We start from the raw sequence: 25,770 nt of genomic DNA on the forward strand, positions 1-25,770 counted from the left end.
CACCCGCAAATCATCTCTGTCTCCCATGGAAATTACGTTTCCCAGCTTGAGATGTCTGCTATATTGTGTTGTTGTGAAAATGAACTTTAACCCTTTAATCCCTGCAGCCGCATGTCTGGCCATCTCTCAGTGATGGTAATCCTCAGGTCATGATCAATCTCATGATTCCTTGCACTACGCTAGTGTCTGAAGAGAAAGGCTCAATCACGTTTTACCGTTCATATTTGGTATTGTTTCATGTCAACGTACATACGAACGAATTTTAAAAAATAATTTATTTTGAGGGAAAAATTAATTTAAAAAATAATATTTTAAACAAAGGTGCGTTTTTAGATTTAACCCTCAGCTGATATTTTTATTCACTTAAAGCTGTGATACACACTGCATGAAATATAACTTTCAAAAGCCCATAATAGGGGCTCTTTAAAACCATGAGATACAAGCTTGCAATTGCAAGAAAAGTTGAGGACTATGAAAAGTTGCACTGTATTTATTCCGGAATAAGCTTCAGAAACACAGTTTACTAATATGTGAATTTTTAGATTTTGCAGACGTACACGTTTCCATCAGCTTTTGTGTTCTATAGACTTGTATATTTAAACAGAATATAATAAAGATTCTGCAGTGAATACGATGGAATGCATAAAGGAATGCTTTAAGCATGACAGTTTTGGTAAAGAGCATTTTATTGTACATAATTGCAACATGGTGATTTCTCACTAATCCAGGGCATGTATGCAACATCTGTTTTTGTGAGTAACAGATAGCCAGTTAGCTCTGCATTGTTACCATCGGACCCGTTTATGAACAACACACCACATCCTGAAAATGAAAGACGTAGTTTCACTTCCCACGGTTAGTGTTGTACCTGAAAACGACTCGTTTTACAGCCTCATTTGTAGCATTAGGCAGCAAACAAATTGCTTTGCAATTCATTGTTCATTATATTTAAGAGGTAAGTACATGTCAAATAACAAAAATAATTACAAAACAAAGAAATTGTACACGTGTATTGATGGTTAACCCATCATGGGTCACATTTGCAGTCGTTGAGGTTAAGCTGACATAAATTGAGCAACGAGATTTCCAGCAGTTGTTTTTTTTCACTACATTCAAGAGCGACTGATAAAAATACATAAATCAATACTAGTCACAGACAGCTTGATAAATAAGCACTTGCGTCAACAGAAATACTGCAGAATCAGTACGATTTGGATAGAAACACCTTTGGAAATGTGGTAAAAACTCTATTGGAGGTTAAAAAAGGTTAAAAACGGACAATATCTTAAAATGCAATTGGAAAAAGTGGATTAACGGCAGTCAATTGCTTCTTCACATTAAACCACATACATATGTGCATTTAAATCTATAATAATAATAATAATAATAATAATAAATGGAGATCTGAATTCATTAATAATTTCTATAAACGCTGATTGTGCCCAACATTTTACGAGTACAATTTGTCACACTGATAACCTGACAATAAACAAATTACCACAAGGAACATCCACCCAAAAAGCAGAACTGCATCCTGTCCTTTTGGCAAACCAGAATGGTAATTCATTGGTTAAGGAAGGGGGAGCTGTAAAGCCTCGATGTCATCATGGTGAAAACAACACTTTTTTGATATAGTCAACTGTGGTGCTGTTCAACAGCATGGCGACATGCTCATTTCCAGGCAGCTCCAGCCACTCCACGGCCTGTTTTTGTTGGCCTTTCCAGCGTTTGCATTGTATGGCGCTTATCAGGTTGACCGTTCCGTCTCCATCTCCATTAATAACAGCCGGGTCTGTATCTGGGAAGTTTGTGTAATTGTAACCCTGAGGTGTTGGAATACCTGTGCCGTAAAGACAGTGGACAGGAACGCCCGGGGGCTGAAGTGCACTAACCAGTGGTTCAGTATCCTGCCTCATGGCCCAGCCATCCTCGTAGTCGATGTCTTTAAAGAAGCGCTGATAGTCCTGGACAGTGTAGGTGGTGTTTGGGGTGTAAACCAGGACCATGTCTTTGGGCCAGGTGTGGGCGTAGGGTAAGAGCCAGGTGGTGGAGACGGCCGTTCGCTGCTGGGTGCGGATTTTTAGGGGACTGATAACAGGAATGCGGTTGTTGTCGCCTAGGATGGAACCAAGATCAGATGATAAAATCAGTGATCACAAATGGTTTTAAAGCGTCTCGATTTTGACATTTTAAAGGATAAAGGATATCCTTATTTAGATTTGAAGGACCCCTGAGGTAGTTTTACATGCATCCAAGGGAGAAAAAAATTGGTAGAAGATCCAAGGTAGAACAACTTTAATTGTAGGCGTCATAAATGATTATCGTTTCCCTTTTACTGTTCTCTTTTTGGTCAGCTGGCCTCTTCTGGCATTGTGTTTGGTCTACCACTTAAAGCATGTGTTAAAAAACAAAACGCACATTACCTTCAGTGTTACCGTCACAAAATAGCTAGTTACTGTAATTACATTTTCCACCTAAAAATTTAGTATTTTTCATTTTTAGCTCATTTAATTAAATTTTACATGTACCATATCTGAATTTCACCTATGATTTTACTTTCAAGAGTCTGCACTTAGATATTGCTTGATAATAATAGCAGGTTTGGGATGGTGTCCCAGGAGAGAACCCTGAGCTCGGAGATAATTGAGCCTAGGTCTCCCGCCTTGTCAATGAGCATGTAAGGGGAGTACGAGATCAGGTAGTTCTCGAGAGCTCCCTGTGGTAAAGGAGTAAGGAGGGAGATGGGGTGGACAGGGGGTTTCTTCAGAAAATGAAGATAAGGGAGTAGTTGTAGCCAGGCTACTTATAAAGAGTTTGGATTCATCTGATTGGCTAACTAATGATTATAGATGAGAGACCAGCTGCGATCAATCATTCCACGTGCTCCTCTCAAAAAAAATTTTTCTCAAAAGTTTGTGAAACTTTACATATTAATCAGGGCCTGAGACAAAAATATTTTGCATTTAATTAAGCACTGAATGGATGTGTCTGACCACTGTGTTCATCAGTTTTGCAGTGTTTCAAACGTGGAACTGAACTAAAAAAAAAGGCTTTTATCCATTACCCTCAATAGTGAAATATGTACACATTTTGTGCAAATGCCATGTAGAAATGTTCTTTGCTATGTTTCCTTCCAAGAATGCGATTTAAGTTTATGTACATAACTAGAATATTGCATAAAAGACGTGCAAATAAAGCAGCGTTTCCATCCAAATAGTCAAAGAGAGCACAATCTTCACTTCCCGATTAACTGGCGCCAAATATCACAAATAAAAAAATGGAATTTGCTGCAGTTGGAGAAGCTGCGTGAATCTTTTCTTCATTTTATAAATGACTTTAGAAGACAATGCCAACATGTAATGAACGTGTGGTGGCGTTTGAAGGCGTGAGATGCGGAGCACAGATACTCTTGAAAGTTCTGGATGTCATTAATAATATAATAACACTAATACTGAGGTGATTCAGGCTTTTTAGAATGACCAAAACCACATTTCAGATGTTTTACAGTGTGCTCAGTTTGTTAGGTTTGTGCATTCACACACATTTTCAGCATCACATGATCTCTTACAACAAAATCACGACTTTAATGCGCATACTGGAATTGATGGGTAAAAGTTTCCATCGTAGTTTAAGCGCATCTTATTGAATAAAAAGTGATCTTACTCAGTTATGTTTTTATGAACAATTTCAATTTGTATGTGCATCTTGGCTTTTCCATCAAATGGTTTTTTATGCGCTTATACAAAATACGCATAAAAATAGCTGGATGGAAACGTAGCTAAATGTTGGTTTCATTTAGTTTTGAAAATCTTATTCCATAAACTATAACTAAAAGAACATGTTTATATGATAACAATATACTACTTATAAGGGGGCGACGCGGTGGTGGAGTGGGTAGCACGTTCACCTCAGAGCAAGAAAGTCGCTGTTTTGAGCCTTGGATGGGTCAGTTGGCATTTCTGTGTGGAGTTTGCATGTTCTCTCGGTGTTCACGTGGGTTTCCTCCAGGTGCTCCGGTTTCCCCCACAGTCCAAAGACATGCGGTACGAGTAAAATGGGTAGGCTAAAATTGACCATAATGTATGTCTGTCTGTGTGTAAGTGTGTGAGAATGCATGTATGGATGTTTCCTAGTCATGGGTTGGGGCTGGAAGGTCATCCGCTGTGTAAAAAATATGCTGGATAGGTTGTTGGTTCATTCCGCTGTGGCGACCCCTAATTAGTAATGGGACTAAGCCGAAAAGAAAATGAATGAATGAATACTAATAATAATAATAAAAAAAACTTTATAAAAAAACTTTCACTTTAAGTGTAAACATTTAAAAGCATTTACTTGCCCTCAAAACCCAGGTTTTGTGAAAACTAATAGCCAAAACTTACCAAATAAGCAAACATTCCCTGATAATAAAAAAAAAGCTTTTGTTTTCTTCTGCAAAGTCTGTGCAAATAATTCATTATTTTCAAGAAGGTTTAGATATAGTTCAAACACTGTGTTATTAAATAAAAATCCAATCGTTGTTTTTTAAAGGAACAGTTCACCTACTTTTTGAATTAATGGACACCAATAATTCAATTTTAATATGATTAAGACAATACTCTGATTAAGAGTCTACTATGTAAACAGTGATTTTTGATTACCTTTATCCGGCTTAAGTTATAATCGAACTAAACAAATCAAATTAAGACGTGGAGTATGCTGATTTTGGTCGCATTATTGAAGTGCAGTACAGACATGTAAACACCTTAATCAAACTATTACCATCGTGTAGGATTTCTGCCGCATTTTGTGAAAGGATAGTCTATGCACACTTCTCTGCACCTACTGAGTCAGTGAAGGACCACAGACACCTGCATCGCAAAATGCAGAGCTTTTTTCTCCCATTCGGCATGCGGTATCAAACTTCATTAAAACTACACTCTTCCAGCAGTTCATACTCACAATCCAATATCTCGTTTGATTTTCACGGAGGACGTGCATGAAATGTTCATAAATTAAAGTGAAAGCGCCAAAACTGCAGTTAAAGTCGACAAATTAACACCCGAAATGAAACAAAACTCAAGAGGAAATGTGGATAGTGCGTTGACTCAATGACGTTAACCCAATTATGTGCTGTAACATGTAAAACAGGATCATGAAAGGAACATTTAAAAAGCAACTCATGCAAACACCTTAATCATGTTATTGTCTTATTTAGATAAAGGAAAATAATTTGACTTCTGGTGTCCATGTAAATCCTTCAATTTTCACACACCACGTTTCTTTTGTGTAGAACAGGAAAATGGAAACACAAGGGTTGAAAACTACTTGAGGGTTGAGTAAATAAAATGTTTTAAGTGAACCATCCCTTTAATGTCCCACATCATGACAAAAACATGAATAATTATCAAATGGTTGCGTTAAGCTTTTTTTTGTTTGGCCCTTACCTGTTGCCATAACTCTCAGAGTTTTGGCCACTCCAGCCCACGGAGGCCCCAGAGACACGTATGCCTTGATGTATCGGTCCTTCCAAGCCTGCGGTTGGTGATTGAGGAAATAAAGCGTGTACATGTTCCCCATACTGTGAGCAATGAGAACCACAGGACCTCCAGCCTTATGAGCCATCTCCTCAATCATCTGCTGCAGACGCAAGAAATACTCCTTATTCTCATCTAGATCCAAAGAAAAATCAACAAAATTAGACATTAAGACCAAAATCATCATGTGTCTGATAACGGTTTGTTTTTATAGATAAGTAGAATGAAAAGAGACTCACTTGGGGCTTTACGCCAGTCATAAGGAGCACCTCGAACATCATCGTTTCTGGTGTAACCCCAGTCAACCAGAGATTGCACTATAGTGAAGAAGTACATGCCTGAAATAGACAACACTCCTGATAAACAACACTACAGCCACTGCAGGTGAAGTTTTCAACATACTTGCCCAGTTAACTGATCACGTTTAGCAATTTAAGCATTACGGATGTGACAGTAGAAATTAAAAACATGAATACACAAAAAGTATACAGTGAACATTATGTTGAAACATCCGTTTATATTTTCCTTAACAAAAACAACAAACCACAGAGTTAAAGGATCAGAAAAATATCAATCTCTAAACAGGGAAATAAACATAGGTTAGGATTGTGACCAAAAAAGTTAGTGAGTTTACAGTCTACATATATAAATTCTATGAATTAAACTGCACAAACCAAAAGAAAAAATGCTAATCAAAAGGATAAGAGTTGTCTTACTATAGAACAAAAATTATTGATTTTAATTTATTTGGCATTTTTTCCATTTATGAGGTAAAAGCTTCATTATGGATGTGACATCTCTCCATTGTGAATGTGATAGATGTGAAATTGCCACTTGTGTGTCTTTGGTAAATCAAATAGAGCTGTTTGAAAACATTAACAGAGATATTTTGAGCATTTTTAAAGTACTGGAAAATACTAGCTTACACCAAAAGAAATGTTGAAACGGTTTCACTATTTTGGTGAAAATGTCTTTTTTTTATAGCAAGGTTGACATTTGCATGGAATTGCTCCGTACTTTGTTTAAAAAATTCTGTTTAAATATGCAAATGACTGAGACATTATTTAATAAAATACATATTTATTTGAATGCATATCTATCTGATCCAGATCGGTCTAAAAAATAATACATTTGCAAAATAAAATAAGTAACTTCAAAACACAACTCAAAAATAGTCAATATCAATTTGTAAACTCAAAACACGATTAAAAAATCTGCAAATCCACTTTGCAAATTTAAAACACGATTTTTTAAATCTTCAAAAAATGATTAAAAATTATGCAATTCTAATTCGTAATTTCAAAACATGGTACAAAAATACACAAACCCATTTTATTTAGTGAAAATATTTATGATTTTTACTTGTGAATTTTGTACTTTTACTTTGTGGGTTTTGTAAATGTTAATTGTTGCTGAGCATTTATGCAATTTATTTTGCTCTAACAAGGAGGCTAAAGACCATGGCCTCTAGTGTCTGTCGCTAAAGCACCTTTCGAGGTTTTTGCTAGCGCACATTGCTAAAGGTCACATGAAGTGCTTTGAAATGTGCATTTTTATTCGATGTTTGATGTAATCTCAATCGAAATATGAAGAGTGGGTGGGGCAATTAAATGAAAATCCGGTTTCGATTTTGGCTTCTAACAATTATGAAAAACCATAAATCACGATAAACAAATCCATTTTATTTGGTGAAAATATTAATGATTTTACTTGTGAATTCACAAATTAGCAGCAACTTCTGGTTTATGCAGACAACCATATGTACATTACCATGTCTAGACTAAAAGAAACATCCAGTTTGTACTCACCCACACTCCGTTTGCTGGGATCCAGGTATTCCAGACTGTAGGTCTCTCCGAAGCCAGGAACTCTGATGTCCACTCCTGGAGGAGGTTCACTGAGGTGATTGGTACGGTTATACAGTAACCTGAGAATTTAAGTCAGCTTTATTTATCTAGCGTTTTTACAATGCAGATAAGTGTCAAAGCAGCTTCACAGTATCAGTGATAAACAGGAAAAATGTCAGAATCCACTCTAGAAACTCCACTCTGGAGACAATTCAGAGTCTGGTAAAACAGCTCAAAAAGACAGGAGTGTTTTTCAGATAGAGTCACATGAATTTTATACTCAGCGAGAAATATATTTGTATACAGAAAACATGGTAATTATGTATTTGCATTGTCAAAACAGGAGGCAAGATTAAGAAGATCAAAAGTGTGCTTTCAATATCAAAAAACACGTAGCATTTGTCGATTTCATATTCACTAGAGCGTGTTACTGTCTATATTTTTTTAAATGGTGTTCTTTCCAAATAAGAATATTAGCCAATGACCGGAGACATCTCATAAATCTTATTATTATTTAATATGATGATAATTATTCATGTTAAAACAAATGTCAACATATTATTTAGTAAAGAATAACTATGTAGAGTGCTTCATGATAATGTTCATTTATATAGCAACACTAAATATACGGTGTTCAAGAGAGCTCAAACACACTGCAAGTCAAAGAAAACACATGCAAATTGAAAAACAAATTGAGAAATCGTCTTCATTGGTTTGAAAACATGTGCACACAAATAGCACAGGCCACAACGGAAATGTGTTGTGGACCCCAAAAAAAGTGACAAATTCGTCTGCTTCCTAGCATCAATATTTTCAGAGATCTGAGATTTTTTTTTTTTTTATGTTTCTTGTTTGTATATTTTCAGCCAAGATAATCTGATGAACTGCACAATTAACGTTAAACAAACACTCTTTTATGGTGCATTCACACCAGCACAGATGAAGCCTCAAGCGAGAGTGATTTACATGTCAAGTCAACGCAAAGACAAAAATAGAAATTCTGGGGTTTTAGCACCAGTAGCCTACTAGTACTGCGCGCTGACATATAGCACCAAAGTGCTTACAGTGACCCGAGTTCGATTGCCTTTTCTTCCCCTCTCTCTGGCCACCCTGAAGAGATGCTCATTTAAATGTACTACTTTTTGTCTATAATAAATCTATTCAATCACTCTCAACTGGGTGTCTGAGTTTGGTTTTCGACTGAAGGAGATCTTTTGCATTAAGTTTTTTTTTTGGGGGGGGAAATCCACCACCCCAAGACATTTGTTTTTCCGTTAAATTACGCCCATGTTGTTTTCCCCTAGACTTGTGGCGTTATAGCTCCCCATGCTTTCCTGTCTAAATTCTATACTGTCTTGTCATAATAAAGGTGAAAAAACCCTAAAAAAAAAAAAAAAAAAAAATATATATATATATATATATATATATATATATATATATATATATATATATATATATATATATATATATATACATACACATACATATACATATATATACATATCACGAGAGTTACTACGAACTTTGTATTAAAATAAAGAAGAAAAAAAAAAATGACATCACTCTCAGATTTCCAGGAATAACCCTGACTCTGAACAGGAAGCAGCCGGTTTGTCAATTTTGGGGTCCCCCAACACATTTCCATTGTAGTCTGCGCTATTTGCAGCTAACTTCTGTATTTGGCATGTTGTGAGAATTGTGTTGTGTCAATCTGACGACGTTTTCTCATTTTGTTAACGTTTTTCTATTTGTATTTGTGTTTGTGTTTGTGTTTTTAACTTGCTGTGTGTTTGAGCTTTCTCTTTCTTCTAGGCTTGCTACTACTATTATTAACAATAGGAGTGTAACGAATCACGGTTGATCCATATTTCGTACAGATCACAACCCACGGTTCGAAACACACGTGACCCATGTATTAATACATTTTTTACTTGTAGATTAATCCTAAATTTATAACGATCACAGAGAGATCGTCTCTCGCGTCATTCAAATCACATGTATGAAAGCATTTAGGCTTTCCTGTAAATTATAATGATGACGGAAGTAGTTGTGGAGGGTTAGTCGGGACATGGTGGGTTTCTTAAGTTTTTAAAGGTGTTTTCTGTCACTACTTGTTTAGCCTGCATTAATGTATTCAGTGTAAGCTGCACGATTGATCATTAAAAGATCAGGATCTTAACACCCACGCAACATAAATTATAAATGATGGTGATTTGCATATGCTTATTAGTCAGAGATGGTCTTTAGTCTTTTGAGTTAGCTTCAGAAGTTATAACCAGTCAAATAACACAAAAGTACTGGCATAACAGTTTATAGTTTAGTCGATTAAAATCCTCATCATATATGCATTTAACGACGCTCAAAAATAAACGTTGGATGCAGAAATTACATTATTTAACCAATAGGTGGTGACAGTCCACCATCAAAATATGCCACTGAATTAAATTTTTTAATTCTTTAAAAATGAAACATCATTACAAAATATCAGGTTTTATGAGTGAATAATGGAATCATTTATTGAAAATGAGACTAAAATAAATATGGTTTGTACAAATTATAATGTTATATTTCTACATTTAGCCTTATCAGCAACAGTAGTAACATTGACTTTCCACAGTACTGAATATTTTAACATATATTTTTATTCTGCTGATTATTTCATTATTTCCTTCTTAATAAAATTACAGGTTCTGTTTGTTAAAACCAAAAGTGTCTTGCAGTGCTGTTTTTGAAATAAATGGAAAGCAAATTACATTTATCTCCTATCCCTTTTTGGCTCATCCGAAAAATGGTCCTATTTGTGGCTAAAAAAAAAAACAATGTAATCCAAACCATGAGATTTGTGTTCCATTACACCACTAATTAATAAGAATTTATAAATACTGTAATATTACAAAACTAACCTTTATAGTTATGTGCTCATATTAAAAGATCTTGATTTAAACATGTCTATATTATCTTTTAAAACAATTGATGTAATACCTATAGAGATAATTAATGATGTTTTACTTCCGTCACTCTACAAACGTAGTTGCAAAAGAAAGATATGTGTTTTTATTAATGCTATGGATTTGTTTTTAATTGCAGAGAGACCTCGTATTGTTTTTACCTCATGTTATCAATCCAGCAGTCAATGGCCACCGGCACCAGCAGCTCCAGGTTGAGCCACAGTGTGAAGTAGTCCTCGGTCTTCTTATAGCAGATATAATGCACAACGCTGGGCTTGTCTAGTTTTGCTTCCAGCTGGTTCCCAAGATCTCCCGGAACTATGGAGAGAGACAAAAAGTGAGTAATTAGGCAAATGACAAATAAGAGTACAAGAGATTTCACGGAAAACTCAATATTAAGTGCTTTACGAACTACAAAGAATCCTTGATTAAACAAACTTGACTCTATCACCATTTAAAGGGGATTACCTAATCCTCCACTGCTGATTAAACACCCTTATCATTGCTAATCTCTCAACCAGTTTGTTCTGGCTTAAAGTATTTTATAAACCACCGCTGTATTTACAAGTACGGTTTCCTGCAAAGTCTGCAAGTTTTTATCATCCGTCACATTTTTTTTTTTTAAATATTTAACATTTAAACCACAAGGAGAGTTTTTTTGTTCACATTATCATGTACATATTGACTAGTCAAATATTGTAGCGGCTGTAAAACAGTCTAAAGATATATTTTATCACTGAATAATAGTGCAGTGTTGATTCAGACAGATAAATTTACTTTATTTTAGCTCAGTGGTGCTTTTATTTTAAGGTTATTTTATAGTATTACATTATATATAATTGCAGTAGAAACTTAGATCCTGCTGAATGCTTTGGAGTACAGCAGATCATTTAAATTTGATATCAAAAATATTTGTAAAAGTCAAGATTTTAAAACCGCTAAAGTTTTCTGTTATACTATTCCTACAGTATATGCAAGTTTTTTATGTGTTGTAGAAATCTGTGTTTTTGAAACTAGCAAAGACAGCAGAAGTCAATTATTTATTTTAATTATTTAGCCAGACATGTTTACTGTTCCAAAATATTATAAATGTTTCCTAAAATGTAATACATTGTGTTAAATGGGAGGAAAAGTAATTTTTTTTACCCAGACATTTAAAAATAACATCTTAGAGCAGTAATCACAAAACCATGATACCATGGTATTTTAATTCCGGGGTTATCATACAGTCAGAAACTTACGTCGGCCCATGCCTAGTAAGAGTATTACTATAATATTGCATGGTACTTATTATTTAATGAATCTGAGCTGACATACTAACAATGTGCAACTGCATGTTAAAGATTTATCAATAATGTAAAAATGTATTGTTCATTGTTATTTATAATATTAACAAATGTAATAAACAATAATAATCAAAACTTTTTGTAAAGTGTAGTGATATTTCTACAAGCATTTTATACGTAGGTTTTCAACAGTGGTTTAGCCTACAGTGGTTTTTACCATATAACAATACCATATACCAGAGGTGCCCAAATCTTATGGCATGAAGGGCCAAAAACCAAATATCATACAGAGCCGTGGGCCGAAGGTAAATATGCCAAACTATTTAACGTTATTGTCATGGTTAATTTCCTAATTATTCCTAATATTTATTTTTTAAAAATCAAAAACATTTCTTTAAAATGGTATTAACTAATGCAGTAGAACTTTTTAAATGATAACTTACTCCAAAAAAACATAAAAAATCACATGTATACATTTATACAGTTCAATACTAAATACACTAGTCAAGCAGAGTCTGCCTTTGACTTAATTTGCTCACCAAAATCTCTGCATTGTCAGGTAACAGTATGTACATTTAAACAAAATCTGATTATTTACAGCATTTAATTGACACATTTAATTTCAGTTAGCTTTTCAAACAAAACAAACAAAGGGTTACATTCATTTTGATTTGACAATCTCAAAACCATCCCCATCATTCTCCTACTGTTCTCAGATGGGATGGTCCCGCAGGGCCTAGTTTGAACATCTCTGCCCTTTACTAAAGATTTATAAAAAATGTAAAAATGTATCGCTCATTGTTATTTATAATATTAACAAATTTAATAACCAATAATGATATAATTCACCTTATTGTGAAGTGTAGCTATTTCTACAAGCATATTATATCGATTTTTGACAGTGGTTTTGCCACTACACCCATGTCAAAAACATGGTAAATTTAATACCATTTACTAAATATATCATATACCAATACCCTGAAGATTTATAAATAATGTAAAAATGTATTAGTTATTGTTATTTATAATATTAACAAATAAAATAAACAATAATCAAATTCTGGTTTTTGTAAAGCATAGCGATATTTCTACAAGGATAATATATAGATTTTTGACAGTGGTTTTGTGCATGTAAAGTATCTGTTGTAAATATTACTCAAAATATGAGTAAAAAGCAGCCCTTTTTAAAGTACTTAAGAGGAAAGTAGTAAAGAGTATTATGCTGTAATACTGTAATTAATTATGCTGTTTACATGTCATCTGTGGATGTGTGTAAACGTAACATTCTGTAGTGCATTTAGTTATTGCCCAGCAGGCACAAAACATCATAAGACATTAATATCAGGTTAGATTTAGGTTGTGATGTCAGGTGACCAAAATAGTCATAGTGGTAACGTCCGCACAGCATCAAGCTGTAACATCATTAGACGTTGATATTTGGTTGATTTTAGGTTGGCCGTTGGATATAGATCTCAACCTGATGTTGGGTTCTGATGTCAACCAAATGTTCGTTTCCAAACAAAATGCAACGCCCCCATGACGTTGGGGTACAACGTCAATCTGACATCTTGTTGACGTCTTGTGCCTGCTATGTGATTAAGGCCGTTCGGTCATCATTGAGTAAACATCCCTTATCTCATCAGTGATATGCATCTAAACAGTCTCTGGGTCAATGTGTGTAAAGATTTTGGACATCTTCTTGGACACTTCCAAACAATTTGCTGCTATTATAAATTGCCCATGTCTTGAAGTAGTTCAGTATGATGCGATTTACCTTCTATATGCGATTTGATTAGACAGAAATCACAGGACTGATTTTTCTAATCTTCATAGACAAGAAAAAAAAAATACTACACTAAAAATGTACTCAAGGGAAAGTACAATTGCACATTTTTAAAGCTACTTAGTAAATTACAATTCCTGAGAAAAAACTACTCAATTACTGTAATCTGAGTGTTTGTAATTTGTTACTTTACACCACTGCCAATACCATATACTAAAGATTTTTAAATAATGTAAAAATTTACTGTTCATTGTTATTTATAATATTAACAAATGTAATAAACAATAATAATCTAATTCAGTGTAGCCATATTTCTACAAGGATATTATATGTTTTGGACTGTGGTTTTGCCTCTGCCCCAATGTCAAAAACATAACGGTAATACCATTTACTAAATAAACCATATATCAATACCATAAAGATTTATAAATAATGTAAAAAAATGTATTGTTCATTGTTACTTATATTATTAACAAATAAACAATAATAATCTAATTCAGCTTTTTGTAAAGTGTAGCGATATTTTTACAAGGATATTATATCAATTTTTGACAGTGGTTTTGCCTCTGCACCCATGTCAAAAATATGTTAATACCATATACTAAAGAATTATAAATAATGTAAAATGTATAGTGCATTGTTATATATAATGCTAAAAAGGAAAAACTGTACAAAAGCAGGCACATCACTGTTAATATTGTAAATAAATATTGAAAAAGGTCGCAACACCAAAGCTCCAAAGATGCAAATGTATTAAATTAAATTTTTAAAAAGGCCGACACGAAGCATGTACACATTTTGTGTCAGCCCTTTTAAATTTGATTTAATAAATTAGCATCTTTGGAGCTTTGCTGTTGCCGCCTTTTTCAATACTTATTTATAATATTAACAATTAAAACAACAATAATAATTTAATTAACCTTTTTGATATTTCTACAAATATATGCATAGGGTTTTGACAGTGGTTTTGCCTCTGCATCCATGTCAAAAACATGGGAACGTTAATACCATTTACTGAATGTGTCTAAAAATAGCGTAGTACTTTATTGTCATCTCATATTTAACTAAATATAGTCGTATATTTCATATTTCGCAAAGTGAGGAATTAAAAACCGCAAACAATTTAGTCAGTATCTTCTCAAGAACAATTACGAAACGGGTGACAAAAAAACAAGAGTCTACTTTCCCCCTTGTGTCATATGACCGCGTCATATGAGAAACCACCAAAGCGAAAATAAACAGACAACAGAAGAAAATGCTAGAAAACAAGCCGACCGTATCTTCTATGACCCAAACACAGCTACTGAATGTACTCATTTTACACTTTTAGATGGATATGTTTTAGTTTCTTCGATATGAAAAAAATCATGCCGCTGTCACGTGCCACAAACTGTTCTTAACGTACCTACAAATTTCAAGTTTACGTTTAACTGTTTTTAAGAATATGTTAAGCTAACAACTAAATACATGGCTATAAACACATTCATGTATTAAACATTAAAATATAGATATGAAGTTAAAACCGACTACTGTACATTCTGTACCAGTGGCCGTGACACAAACACGCTACCAAGACAACACAACTACTTGGCAACAAAACAAGCGCGGACGGCAAAAGTGTCGCCTAGGTAGGCAGCGCACTAGAGTTTGCGACGCCTCCCGCATGACAGTTTATCATGAGACAAGTAAACAACCATTGATTTGAGTCACAAATGCAACAGGACATTACAACACAAAGGATATTCTGTAAGGAACCTACTGAGAACCACAGGCGGCCGAACTGAGCACACTTTTCCAGGAGGGCATTTCAAACTTCTGCCTTCGGTAAAAGACACCACCAACAACAACAAACACAGCTGGAGCGACGCGAGGATCAACCGATGGCTGGGAAGCATCTCTTTCGGCGGATCTGCAGGCTGACAGCGTAAACGGTGTTTATCTGTCCATCTTGAAGGGGTGAAATGAGCTGAGAAGTAGCGTTTCTGGGTCTGTGCAGCAGTGACAGTGTGATGATGATGAAGACAGACAATACGGCGATCAAGCAATAGGTGTTTTTAAAGCGGACAGACGAGATTAAGCGATGGCCGAGCGCATCGAGTCGGTGGGCGGGGCTTTTGGATTACAGCAGATGGATGGAACAATCCATTTTTTGATTTCAGCATAATAATACTTTCAGGGGTAAGTATTAGAATATTTTGTGTGCAGCTTATTGTTTTAGGAGGTAATGAATGTTTCAAAATGAACAGAATAATCTTTCGTCAAATATTTTCTTACCACAAATCACGAAACATTTAGCAACAGCATTATTTAACTTGAATAACCTGATTAATTTGCCTTGTATTAAACATAGATAATTGAACATTTTTAGTGAAATCTTACGCAATGCATTTTCATATATGCTATTACGTGAGTCTAGTTTTCTTTTAATTTACTAACTTGAGTACTTCTAACCTCCTTCGTTAACATTTCAGTTTTTATGTATATCTCAGATAGCTTTAAATTATCTTTTAAATATATTTTATTGATTATTTATTCATTTTAATACTTTAAATAAAAATTATTAGCAAATTTAATCTATCATTTATATTTAAGTTGAGTTTTTTTAAGTCTTGTTACATGTGTTGACATTTCTATTAGTTTTGAATATAATTGAACATTATATAATTCTAATATTTGTTTATTTGTTTTATTTTGTAGTTTATTTATTATTTATTTTTTACTTTATTTCAGTTAGTTGGCATTTTTCCAGTTCCGATTTATTTAGATTACTAACATATTTGGGTTAGCAGTAGATGCAAACCTTTCAGTACTCACATAAAACAGTTGGGTTAATAATCATTTTGGCACCAACCTGCTGTTGGGTTATTTAACCCAATCCACTAAGTTGTTAAGGTTAACCCAACAATTTGGATTACAAAATTAACTAATTTGTTGGGTTATTTTGCCAAAAAGTGGCTTAACCACTATATAATAAATTATTATTATCATTATTGGTTTGATGTCTCGGCTGGGTCCTAAAGATGAGAATGACGGCCGAATATTTCAATTATGTGTATCATTTCCTCCCAAAAAAAACTGTAGAAATGAACACAGAGGTAGAGAAAGCGTTTATATCTGTATAGATCGGCTATGGAGCACGCGTTTGTATCATGAAATTAAGAGTGCTGGTGAAACAGACTTTAAAAAACATGACACAGAAAGGAGTTTTTTTTTTTTTTTTTTTTAAATAAATAAATAACTACAATTTTATTGCGATCGACCCAGGTTCGAATTTTGTAATTTTGGGGCCCTAAGCAATTCCAGCCAAAGGGCTCAAGCCCTGAAATGCACCCTTTCAACATTTATTTCATATTTATTTATATTACTGTTTTTTATATCACCCAATCTTCTTTTCAACATTTTAAAATAATGCAAGCTCTACATTTTAAATGATTCATTCATTCTTTTATTTTCTTGTCGGCTAAGTCCCTTTATTAATCCAAACTCCACACAGAAATGCCAACTGAGCCGAGGTTTGAACCAGCGACCTTCTTGCTGTGAGGCGACAGCACTACCTACTGCACCACTGCCTCACCCTTAAATGATTCATTTTCTTAAAATGAATTTAGTACTAAAAATAATCCATAGATTTTTTTATTAGATTTGACTGCTGGATTACTTCATGATGGATATTTTATTTTGTTACATAATTATTACATAACATTACTTTATTATAATAATATTATATTTGATTGCACATTAAATATTTAATTATGCTAAACAAATTGTATTTGTTTAGAAAACAATGTTATATATAGTTTAGAGGTACATTGTAAAACCCAAGAGTCAACTTTATCAAATGAAATAAGTGTAGTTAACTCAAAATTTACTGGAAGTTATTTTTTACTCATTTGAAAAGAGTTTTAAACTGAGTGCTGAAGGAAATGATGAGTCAATTAAATATCTCATTACTGTAAATGGAGTAAGTTCACAGTACCCATATAGATTAGTTTATTAACTCAAATGGTTTGTTGCAATTGGTTTCCTCAAAGGGTTTGAGTTGCCTTAACTTGTTGAGTTTTACTACTTACCTTGCTTATTGGTCAGATCCACACTGTAAACCCTAATGCTGTAACTAATTAATTGAGTTGAGTTCTATTAACTTAAATCATTAAAATTCGTTTATTTTAATTAACCTTGATGAGTATTTAGAACTTTTTCTTATTTTTGAGTTTGTAAAAATGTAATCTTTCAAGTAAGGTGAACAATTCTGCTGGGTTTAATCTATACAAAATGTCTCTTTAAAGTTTCATTAACTCAAATTCTGTCAGCCTAGTGATTTTGCGTCTGACGTCATCCAGGTTCACGTACGTGCTCATGCTTCATTCGTTTTTTTCAAGATGGCGGATCGGCCTCGCTTCACACTACAGTAAGTAAAATATTTACAAATCCAAGAAATATTAAATGTATGTTTTAATTAATATAATCACAGTAACAGTTCAATGTAATGTAGAGTTAATCAGGGTGCGTTTACATGTCGTACATTACAGAAAACATGTTTAGCCTCACTTGTTGCTAACTAACGTTAACATTACTGTTTAAAAAGTTAGAATCAGTGCAATGTTAGCGTTAGTTGTAATGTGTTAACTCTGAATTTTAACAGAGTGTGATAAAGACAAAAATATTTAAAATCGGCAGATTACATTTTTCAAAAAAATTTAAATCTTGGCGCGAGTATGCCTTTTCTCAGCCTGTGCTGAAGTTGTCATGGAGACGTGCGCTCTCACAACCGCATGTCATGGCGCTGCGCTGAACTCCATCCAGTCTGTGAATGTGGTATTATCTTCGCGATCTGTAGGCACTTCGGAAACGAAAGGCGCAAGAAACGTAACGTTAATCATAACTCAAATGATCTCCGCCTAAACACTTAACGGTATTTTCTGATGACGCGCAAAAACGTAGTCTCAAAACTTAACTCTGTCACACGCAGCTTGTTGCTTGCTGATCCATGTATGAGGATAGCCTGACGGAGAACATTTAAGCTGCGCTCCTCACCTGAGCAGGTACAGAGCAGAGCTTCATTTTACACTACCACATTGAGGTAAAGTTGGTTTTATATTCATACATTCATTTAGTAACAACTTGTGACTCGCTCCATAAATTGTTTACCATGGTTCTTTGTCTATTCGTTCTGAAATCACATGCAAGTATGACATGAAAACAACATTACACTAAATGCACTATTGTTTTTTGACTGAACAATGTTGTACTTTGAAAGTCATTGGCTGCTAATATGATTTCACCATTAAGAATATGCAAAAATTACCTTTCTGAAATTATATTATTAAGGAGAAAGTCTGAATGTATAAATATAAAACTAACTTTACCTCAATCACCAGCACTGATCAACACTTAATATTTCCTCGCGCTTAAGACGACATCTCTGCATATCAATGATTACCTGATTAATGCGATCAGTTAAATGAGTTTAAATGTCATTTAGGTCAAATGTATTTTAAAGGTATGATAAAAGTTTTTTTTTTTTTTTTTCAATCTATTTTTTAAAATGTCTACTCTGGAGAGAATATAAACAGCCTAAAAAACAAAGTATGCATATCTATAACACATTAATACAAAATTATGTTATTAAATAAAATAATAACAAAACAAAATATTCAAGACATGGTAAAGAAGACAGTTTTCTGATGTGCAAATTTTGTAGCTTAAAATATATTTATATCTTAAAAATATAAATATTTTAGTCTATATATTTTTACATCATTAGACAATAAGGTAAGTTTTGTTATTTCTAGCTTTTAAAATCAGGCCTTAAATTTCTTTGTCGTCCTATTCAGTTTTAGAAATTTCAATACTGTTTAAATTAAATCTGTGTTCATCGAATTAAAGCAACTTACATGATAATCAGCTCTATTGCTAACCGTTTTGGAGGTTAACGTTAGACATCATGCAATTGTACTACTTCCACTCTCAGCTAAATGACACTGTGACTTTGTGTACTTACAGAATTGAAGGTCGGGTGTTGCTGACTACAGATAGGTTCTTAAATGGAGGCATGTGAAAGGTGGGTAAAATATTTATTTTGTACTACTATGCCTGGCATATCCAGATAAAATAAATATTACAGTGTATTTATCAATGATACTTTTGCAGCAAGGAAAGTGAAACTTCAGCTAGACCTTGAGTTCAGTTTACAACATGAAGATCCTGCTTTCAACATCTGATCAACACCTGAATTTCATCTGAGGTAAAAAATAGACAAGTAAATGAAACATAATAATAATATTAATACATTTTTTCTAGAATTGTATATTTTGTGGTGTGGGTTTGTTTAATGAAATTCTCTCTTGTTTCTTTTTGCTGTTTGCAGAGTACCAACATGTTACAAATGAGAATTTTCCCCACAAATTCTTTGCAAAACTGGACCACCACCTATTTCATTTGATGACAATTTAAGGCAAACAGCATCCAAAACTGGCAAGACAGCAGATACCCTGGCTAATCTTTTAAAGGTTTATGATGAGCAGGTATGTTTGGGGTCACGTGTTAAAGTATACATTAAAATATAATTTGAATTATTATTTTTTTTTTAATTTTTAAAAAATTGATTCTTGATTTCCAGGAACTGAATGATGTCAGTTCATGACGGACTACTGTTATCAGAGGTCTTTTGGTCTTGCTGCGTGAGCGTGACTTAAGATTCTTTAGGAACACCCTGGTAAGACTTCATTCATTCTTTTCACAATTAGGCATGTTTAATGAAAAGATGAAAGTTTTGAAAACTTTTACTTAATAACATATTTGTAATCAAGAATAGTTGATGAATCATATAATATTGGCTCAGTCATTTTGATACTGTCCTTACATTAATGTCCTTGAATTATGTTTTTAGATTGATAATCCTGCTGACTGAAGATGCTTTATTGGCCCTGCATTCACTGAGGGTCTCTGTTGTCCTGAAGAATGAATTGGACACCACCCACAGCACACTTCCAGACCTTTCTTGTCTTGTATGGATTAATGTATGCTCTTCACATAATATATAGTAAAGGACTTTGAACTTGTGCAAAAAGTTTTGCTTGGCATGGATGATGGAAAATAAAAAGTCTCGTAGCATGGAAACCTTAAAGAATGAGTTGATGTAGAGCTTTTTTTTTTTTTTTTTAACTTAATAAAGACTGTCTCTGGGGTAGTAACTTCAAAACATTTATTTACCTTTAATTGGTAAGTATGCATTTTATTATATATAGGGATAGTTTGTCCAAATGTAAAATTCTGTCATTTACTAACTCTTCACTTGTCCCAAACCTGCTTGAATTTCTTGCTTCTGTTGAAGACAAAAGTTAAGTAAAGCTGACAACCTGTAACCACCGACTTTCTAATAGGAAAACAAATACTGTGGAAATCGGTGGTTACAGGTCTTAGCTTTTTTTTTTTTTTTAACAGAAGAAAGAAACTCAAACAGGTTTGGAATAAGTAAATGACAGAATCATAGTTCAACCAAGACTGAATATATATATATATATATATATATATATATATATATATATATATATATATATATATATATATTGTAATGAGCGCACACATGCCACGTCGCCCTGGTCGCTAATTCAACCCAGCTGGACCATCATCAACACAGGATCGTTCACAGCTGGACGTCATCAAGTGGAGAGGCATATAAACCAAGCCCACGCAAGGAGAAGATGAGCTTCATTCACCCAATGACTCCATGCGCTAACGCTTGTCTCTCTGTCTCTCCACAGCAGACTCCAGCTCGTGACGATCCCACATCCGACTACTCACTGTCCTTCACTTACTTCCCAGAGCATCTCACCTTGAAGAAGAGCACCGTTTACACCCCATTCACGTTGTAAATAAAGCACCCTCCGGGGACTTGTCTGTAAACTTATCCAACTGTGTCGCTGTTTTCCCTCTGCCTCGCTACAATATATATATATATATATATATATATATATATATATATATATATATATATATATAATCTGCTCTCCGTTAAACAGAAATTGGGGGGAAAATAAATGGGGGCGAATAATTCTGACTTCAACTATATATATATATATATATATATATATATATATATATATATATATAGTTTCTGTGTAGTTTACACTAAACGAGTCACTTCACAGAATGTGCACTTATTATTTTTTTTAACGAATGCCTTAAGAGTAAGTTTTACACTTATTAATGTATTATTAAATTTTATCAAACTTATAGTTGTTTTTTCTTGAGGCTCTTATGTCTGATATCATATTTACATTGTGGGTAATTTTTATTAATTTCAGAATAGTATTCATTTTCAATCTCTTTATGTCTAATAGTTTTTATCGTTTTAAGACATTTGTAATTGCATAGGAGACAAATTTGAAAGTACTGTTGGACATTTTTTCTTTAACAATAAATGTCTAAAATGGTATTGTCTGTGTGTTTTAAATTACAGATTTATTTTGACAGATTTATGGGGTTTAAAGATTAAAATAATGGCTAATTTTATTTGTGAAACTGACGATGGAGAAGTTAATTTTAAAAAATGCTATCAAAATGTATGAGCTGGGTGACTAAGTATGTAAAGGTGAGATAAATAATTAAAAATAAGTTAATTGCTATTAAAATGTATGAGCTGGGTGATATAAGTATTTAAAGTTGAAAGAAATTAAAGCAATTAAGTTAATTGGTATTAAAATGTATGAGCTGGGTGACTAAGTATTTAAAGTTTGGAAAAATTAAAACAATTAAGTTAATTGCATTTAAAACGTATAAGCTGAGTAACTTGGGTATTTTAAGTTAGGTGAAGTGTCTTGCATGAGTACAACAAACTCAAAACTTAATGTTTCTGTTTACTTAAAATAGATAATTTCATAACTTAAAAAATTTGACGTAACTGATTACCTCAAATTTTTTGAGTTTTGTCAACTTATTCGGGATTACAGTGCACCTTTGGTTAGACCTCAAATAAACTTTATAACGCAAAACAACATTACTCACACATTTAATACAGCTGTTCTGTGTCAGTTAAATCAGCTTACTGTTGAAATTCAAAATTTTTAACCCAACTGGTTATTAGAGAAATAACCAAACAAAGGCTAAAAATAACCCAACAAAGCACCAAATATTTAACCCAATTGGTTGAGTTATTATTAAATAACCCAATAAAAGTTAAAAATACCTCAACAAATCACTGAATATTTTTAACTCAACCATTGGGTTAAATAAATAACCCAATGTTTTTTAGAGTGTAATGGTCCGAAAGCTTTTACTACTTAACACATCTCATCCTGTTAAAGTGGAAACACATCTCTGCACCCTTTTTTGATGAGTGGATAAAATAAGTGTTTACTCTCATTAAATTGGAAAACAATTAAACTTAAAGGCTCTTTAAAGACCTTTATTAAATTGTGGCACCGCATTTTAGATTGTCTGCATGCTAACTCTCTTGATTGCTAAGCTGAGCAATAATATACCACTGTAAAACAAATAAGCTATTTTACTTTTTTTTTTTTACGGCAGGGACATAAAATAACGGCCAGAAAATTACACACAATTACTGTAAATTACAGACGGTAAATTACAGAAATTTAGTGGAAATTTAAATTTAAGGAAATTTCTGTAGTTTAAAGTCCGTTATTTTAAGGTAAATGTTTGTAATTTAATGGCCATTATTTGACGTTTTTTTTCAGCACCCTAGCTGCCGGAAAAAATAACACATTTTTTTTACATTGTGAAAACATATCTATTATTCATTTTTAAATTGTGTATTTATTTATCACTATATATATATATATATATATATATATATATATATATATATATATATATATATATATATATATATATATATATATATATATATATATATATGTGTGTGTGTGTGTGTGTGTGTGTGTGTATATACACAATTTATTTATTTATTTTTACCTAATTATGTTAGGTTATAATTATGTAGAGGGAGGGAAGTGTTTATTTGGGGCAATGTTAACAACAACATAGACAGATAATTATAAAATGAATGCTGTAATTGACATTCCATCTACACTGTAAAACATTACATGATCGATTAGTCCTGACAGCAAATGTTTTGTTCATTGTAAACTAAGTATCTAATCTAACTAAAATCATGTTCTAGCTTAATTTCACAAATTATGCAAGCTGTTTTAAGTTAGTTTAACATAATACAAGTTCAATAGACTCATAAGGTTAATTTGAGCAGCTTAAAATTTTAAGGTAACCAGGATTTTTTACAGTGTAGTAAACTTAATAAAGAAATTTGAAATAAAATGACTAACATTTCTCAATTAGTTTCATGTATCTAAAATGATTACTAATAAACCACTTAAAAAGGCCATCTGCCAAGGCAACGCATCTCATTTTGTGTTAAAACATGTTATGACATAATGAATGTGCTTTATCATACAGCTTTGTTATAAAATGTGTGTCCTTGTTGATTTATTGTGTTGTAAGCATAAAAGCAAAAGCTGACAGGGAAAATTATTGTGCATATGGGCTTCATTTATATTTCACTCTGTGTGAAGATGATGTTCAAAGATCAGAACAGAAAAAAAGAGAAACCACCAAACCGAGTTACTAATTAAAAGAAGTACTGCCAGAATACCTATATTTCAAACGAAACAATCAATTTTTTTTTCCAGCAACAAACCAAGGAAGGATTTCTTGGCAAAACGATTGCCTGCGAACTCTGAACCTTTGTCGAACAAATTTAATTTGTTTGCAAAAAGCTAGAAGAAGCAGTTCAAAGGTTACAGAGTTCAACAAATATTATCAGTAACTGTGTAAAGACAGCTCCTGAACAAAAAACCCAGACAGATTAAATATTAATAAACATTTTAATATTTTATGTTCAACTAGTAGCTCAACTGTGACAGCATATACAAATATCAGCATTTTAATAAAGGAAATTATTACATTTGTTTAGGTTATATATATAAAAAAATATCTTTAGAAGCTGTCTATAATCTTTAATGTACATAATAAACACATTTGATGAATTCTGTATGACCTAAATAAAGCTCTGCATCTTAACAAAGAAATAATAACCATTTCATACCTATTAAAAGCTTAATTCACATTCAAATGTAAACTCAGTCATTAAATCATTTGCAAAACACAAACATTAAAAACATTAAATGTCTGTTCACAACTTCAAGATGCTTATAAAGAGATAAAACATAATCAAGTGGTTAATTCAGAATCTTCTGAAGAGATACAGGTCTGCTTTATGTGATGAACAGATTTAATTTAGGCTGTATTTTCACATATGAACACAGATCAGAACTGTACATCATATCAGCTTGACACAAAAAATCAAACCGCATTGCTTTTTGTGGAAGCTCAAGTGTACCAAACGACAGGCAGGAATGAATCGAACTGGTTCTCAAACAAGTCAAGCCATCAAGCTTGGGCTTCTGTGATAAAATCTGAATGCTAAGGGTTTCCAAACTCGTTTCTGGAGGGCCCGTGTCCTGAACCAAGCTCTTTAGGTATACTAGAAACTTCCAGGGAGGTGTGCTGAAAGAAGCTGGAGCTAAGGACACAGGCCCTCCAGGAGCGAGTTTGGACACCCCTGCTATAAACTATATTCACTGTCAAGTGTTTATATGTGAATACAATTAAATCTGTTCATCTTACCACACTGGCTTCAGATGAAATGATATAGTTTTGTGTGTTGTGATGACTCCTAAATGAATTTGACTCTTGTTGTGACATGGGGAAATATGTCAGTTGTACACACAATTCTCCATTTAACAACACTAATGAGTAAACATAGTCTCCATTAAAGGGTTAGTTCACCCAAAATTAAAATTCTGTTATTAATTACTCACCCTCATGTCATTCCAAACCCCTTCATTCATCTTTGTAACTCAAATGAATATATTTTAGATGAAATCTGAGAGCTTCCTCATCCTGAAAGAAAGCTTGACTTGTTCAAATTACAGAGAAATACCAAAAAGACCGACACAATCTCACGGCAAATCATAACTTTCATATTTAGTGGTAAATTTGTATGATTTAGAACAATCTCATTTGTACATCTTGGTACGATTTGCTTATCCCCCAATGTTGTTGGGTTTAGGGGTGATTTACGGCTATAAGAAGCAAATTAAATAAAGCGTTTTGTTTAAATCTAATTAATCGAAAAATAACTAATCAAAATAAACTTCAAAAGATGTTAGTGTAACGATCACACGCATCCAGTCAAATGTGTTTACACTGAAAAACAGTAGACAATAGTGCATTGGACAGGATGAAAATGTGTGTCAACCGTGACTAGAAGAGCAACAACAACACCAAAAAATTATAATAATTTAAGCTACCAGGGTCTCAGTGGCACTAAAACAACACAGCTTCATACTCAAT

At 33.2% G+C, this 25,770-nt stretch overlaps 1 protein-coding gene and 1 long non-coding RNA gene across 15 annotated transcripts; one reads left to right on the forward strand and one right to left on the reverse strand.

Moving 5' to 3' along the window:
- Nucleotides 1-668: 668 nt before the first annotated feature.
- On the reverse strand, nt 669-15,434 carry pla2g15 (phospholipase A2, group XV). 2 transcript variants are annotated; one of them, XR_012399780.1, is made up of 6 exons: nt 15,137-15,404; nt 10,470-10,626; nt 7,322-7,440; nt 5,753-5,851; nt 3,908-5,648; nt 669-3,828 (listed from the first exon to the last, which is right to left on the reverse strand). XR_012399780.1 is itself a non-coding variant. In NM_001386706.1 (6 exons), exons 1-6 carry the CDS (start codon nt 15,270-15,272, stop codon nt 1,605-1,607), a joined length of 1,248 nt encoding a protein of 415 aa, NP_001373635.1. In that variant the 5' UTR covers nt 15,273-15,434; the 3' UTR covers nt 669-1,604. The 2 variants fall into 2 exon arrangements, 1 of the variants encoding a protein (NP_001373635.1); NM_001386706.1 differs by having other exon boundaries at nt 669-2,116; nt 5,424-5,648; nt 15,137-15,434.
- On the forward strand, nt 15,119-21,286 carry LOC141380927 (uncharacterized). Of its 13 annotated transcripts, none has more exons than XR_012400309.1 (8): nt 15,119-15,555; nt 17,718-17,785; nt 19,381-19,438; nt 19,528-19,621; nt 19,745-19,901; nt 19,997-20,092; nt 20,267-20,396; nt 21,141-21,286. It is a non-coding gene; the product is annotated as an uncharacterized lncRNA (long non-coding RNA). The 13 variants fall into 13 exon arrangements; XR_012400311.1 differs by having other exon boundaries at nt 20,267-20,384; XR_012400317.1 differs by having other exon boundaries at nt 17,757-17,785; nt 20,267-20,384.
- Nucleotides 21,287-25,770: the final 4,484 nt, after the last annotated feature.

This window comes from Danio rerio, chromosome 25, assembly GCF_049306965.1.
Source record: "Danio rerio strain Tuebingen ecotype United States chromosome 25, GRCz12tu, whole genome shotgun sequence".
Classification (NCBI taxonomy): Eukaryota; Metazoa; Chordata; class Actinopteri; order Cypriniformes; family Danionidae; genus Danio; species Danio rerio.

Coding starts and splice junctions, on each gene's coding strand:
- pla2g15 (NM_001386706.1), bottom strand. CDS start 15,272: ATGCTTCCCAGCCATCGGTTGATCCTCGCGTCGCTCCAGCTGTGTTTG. Junction 7,441..10,469: donor TGCTGGATTGATAACATGAG/GTAAAAACAATA, acceptor TTAAATTCTCAG/GTTACTGTATAACCGTACCA. Junction 5,852..7,321: donor TCCCAGCAAACGGAGTGTGG/GTGAGTACAAAC, acceptor TGTCTATTTCAG/GCATGTACTTCTTCACTATA.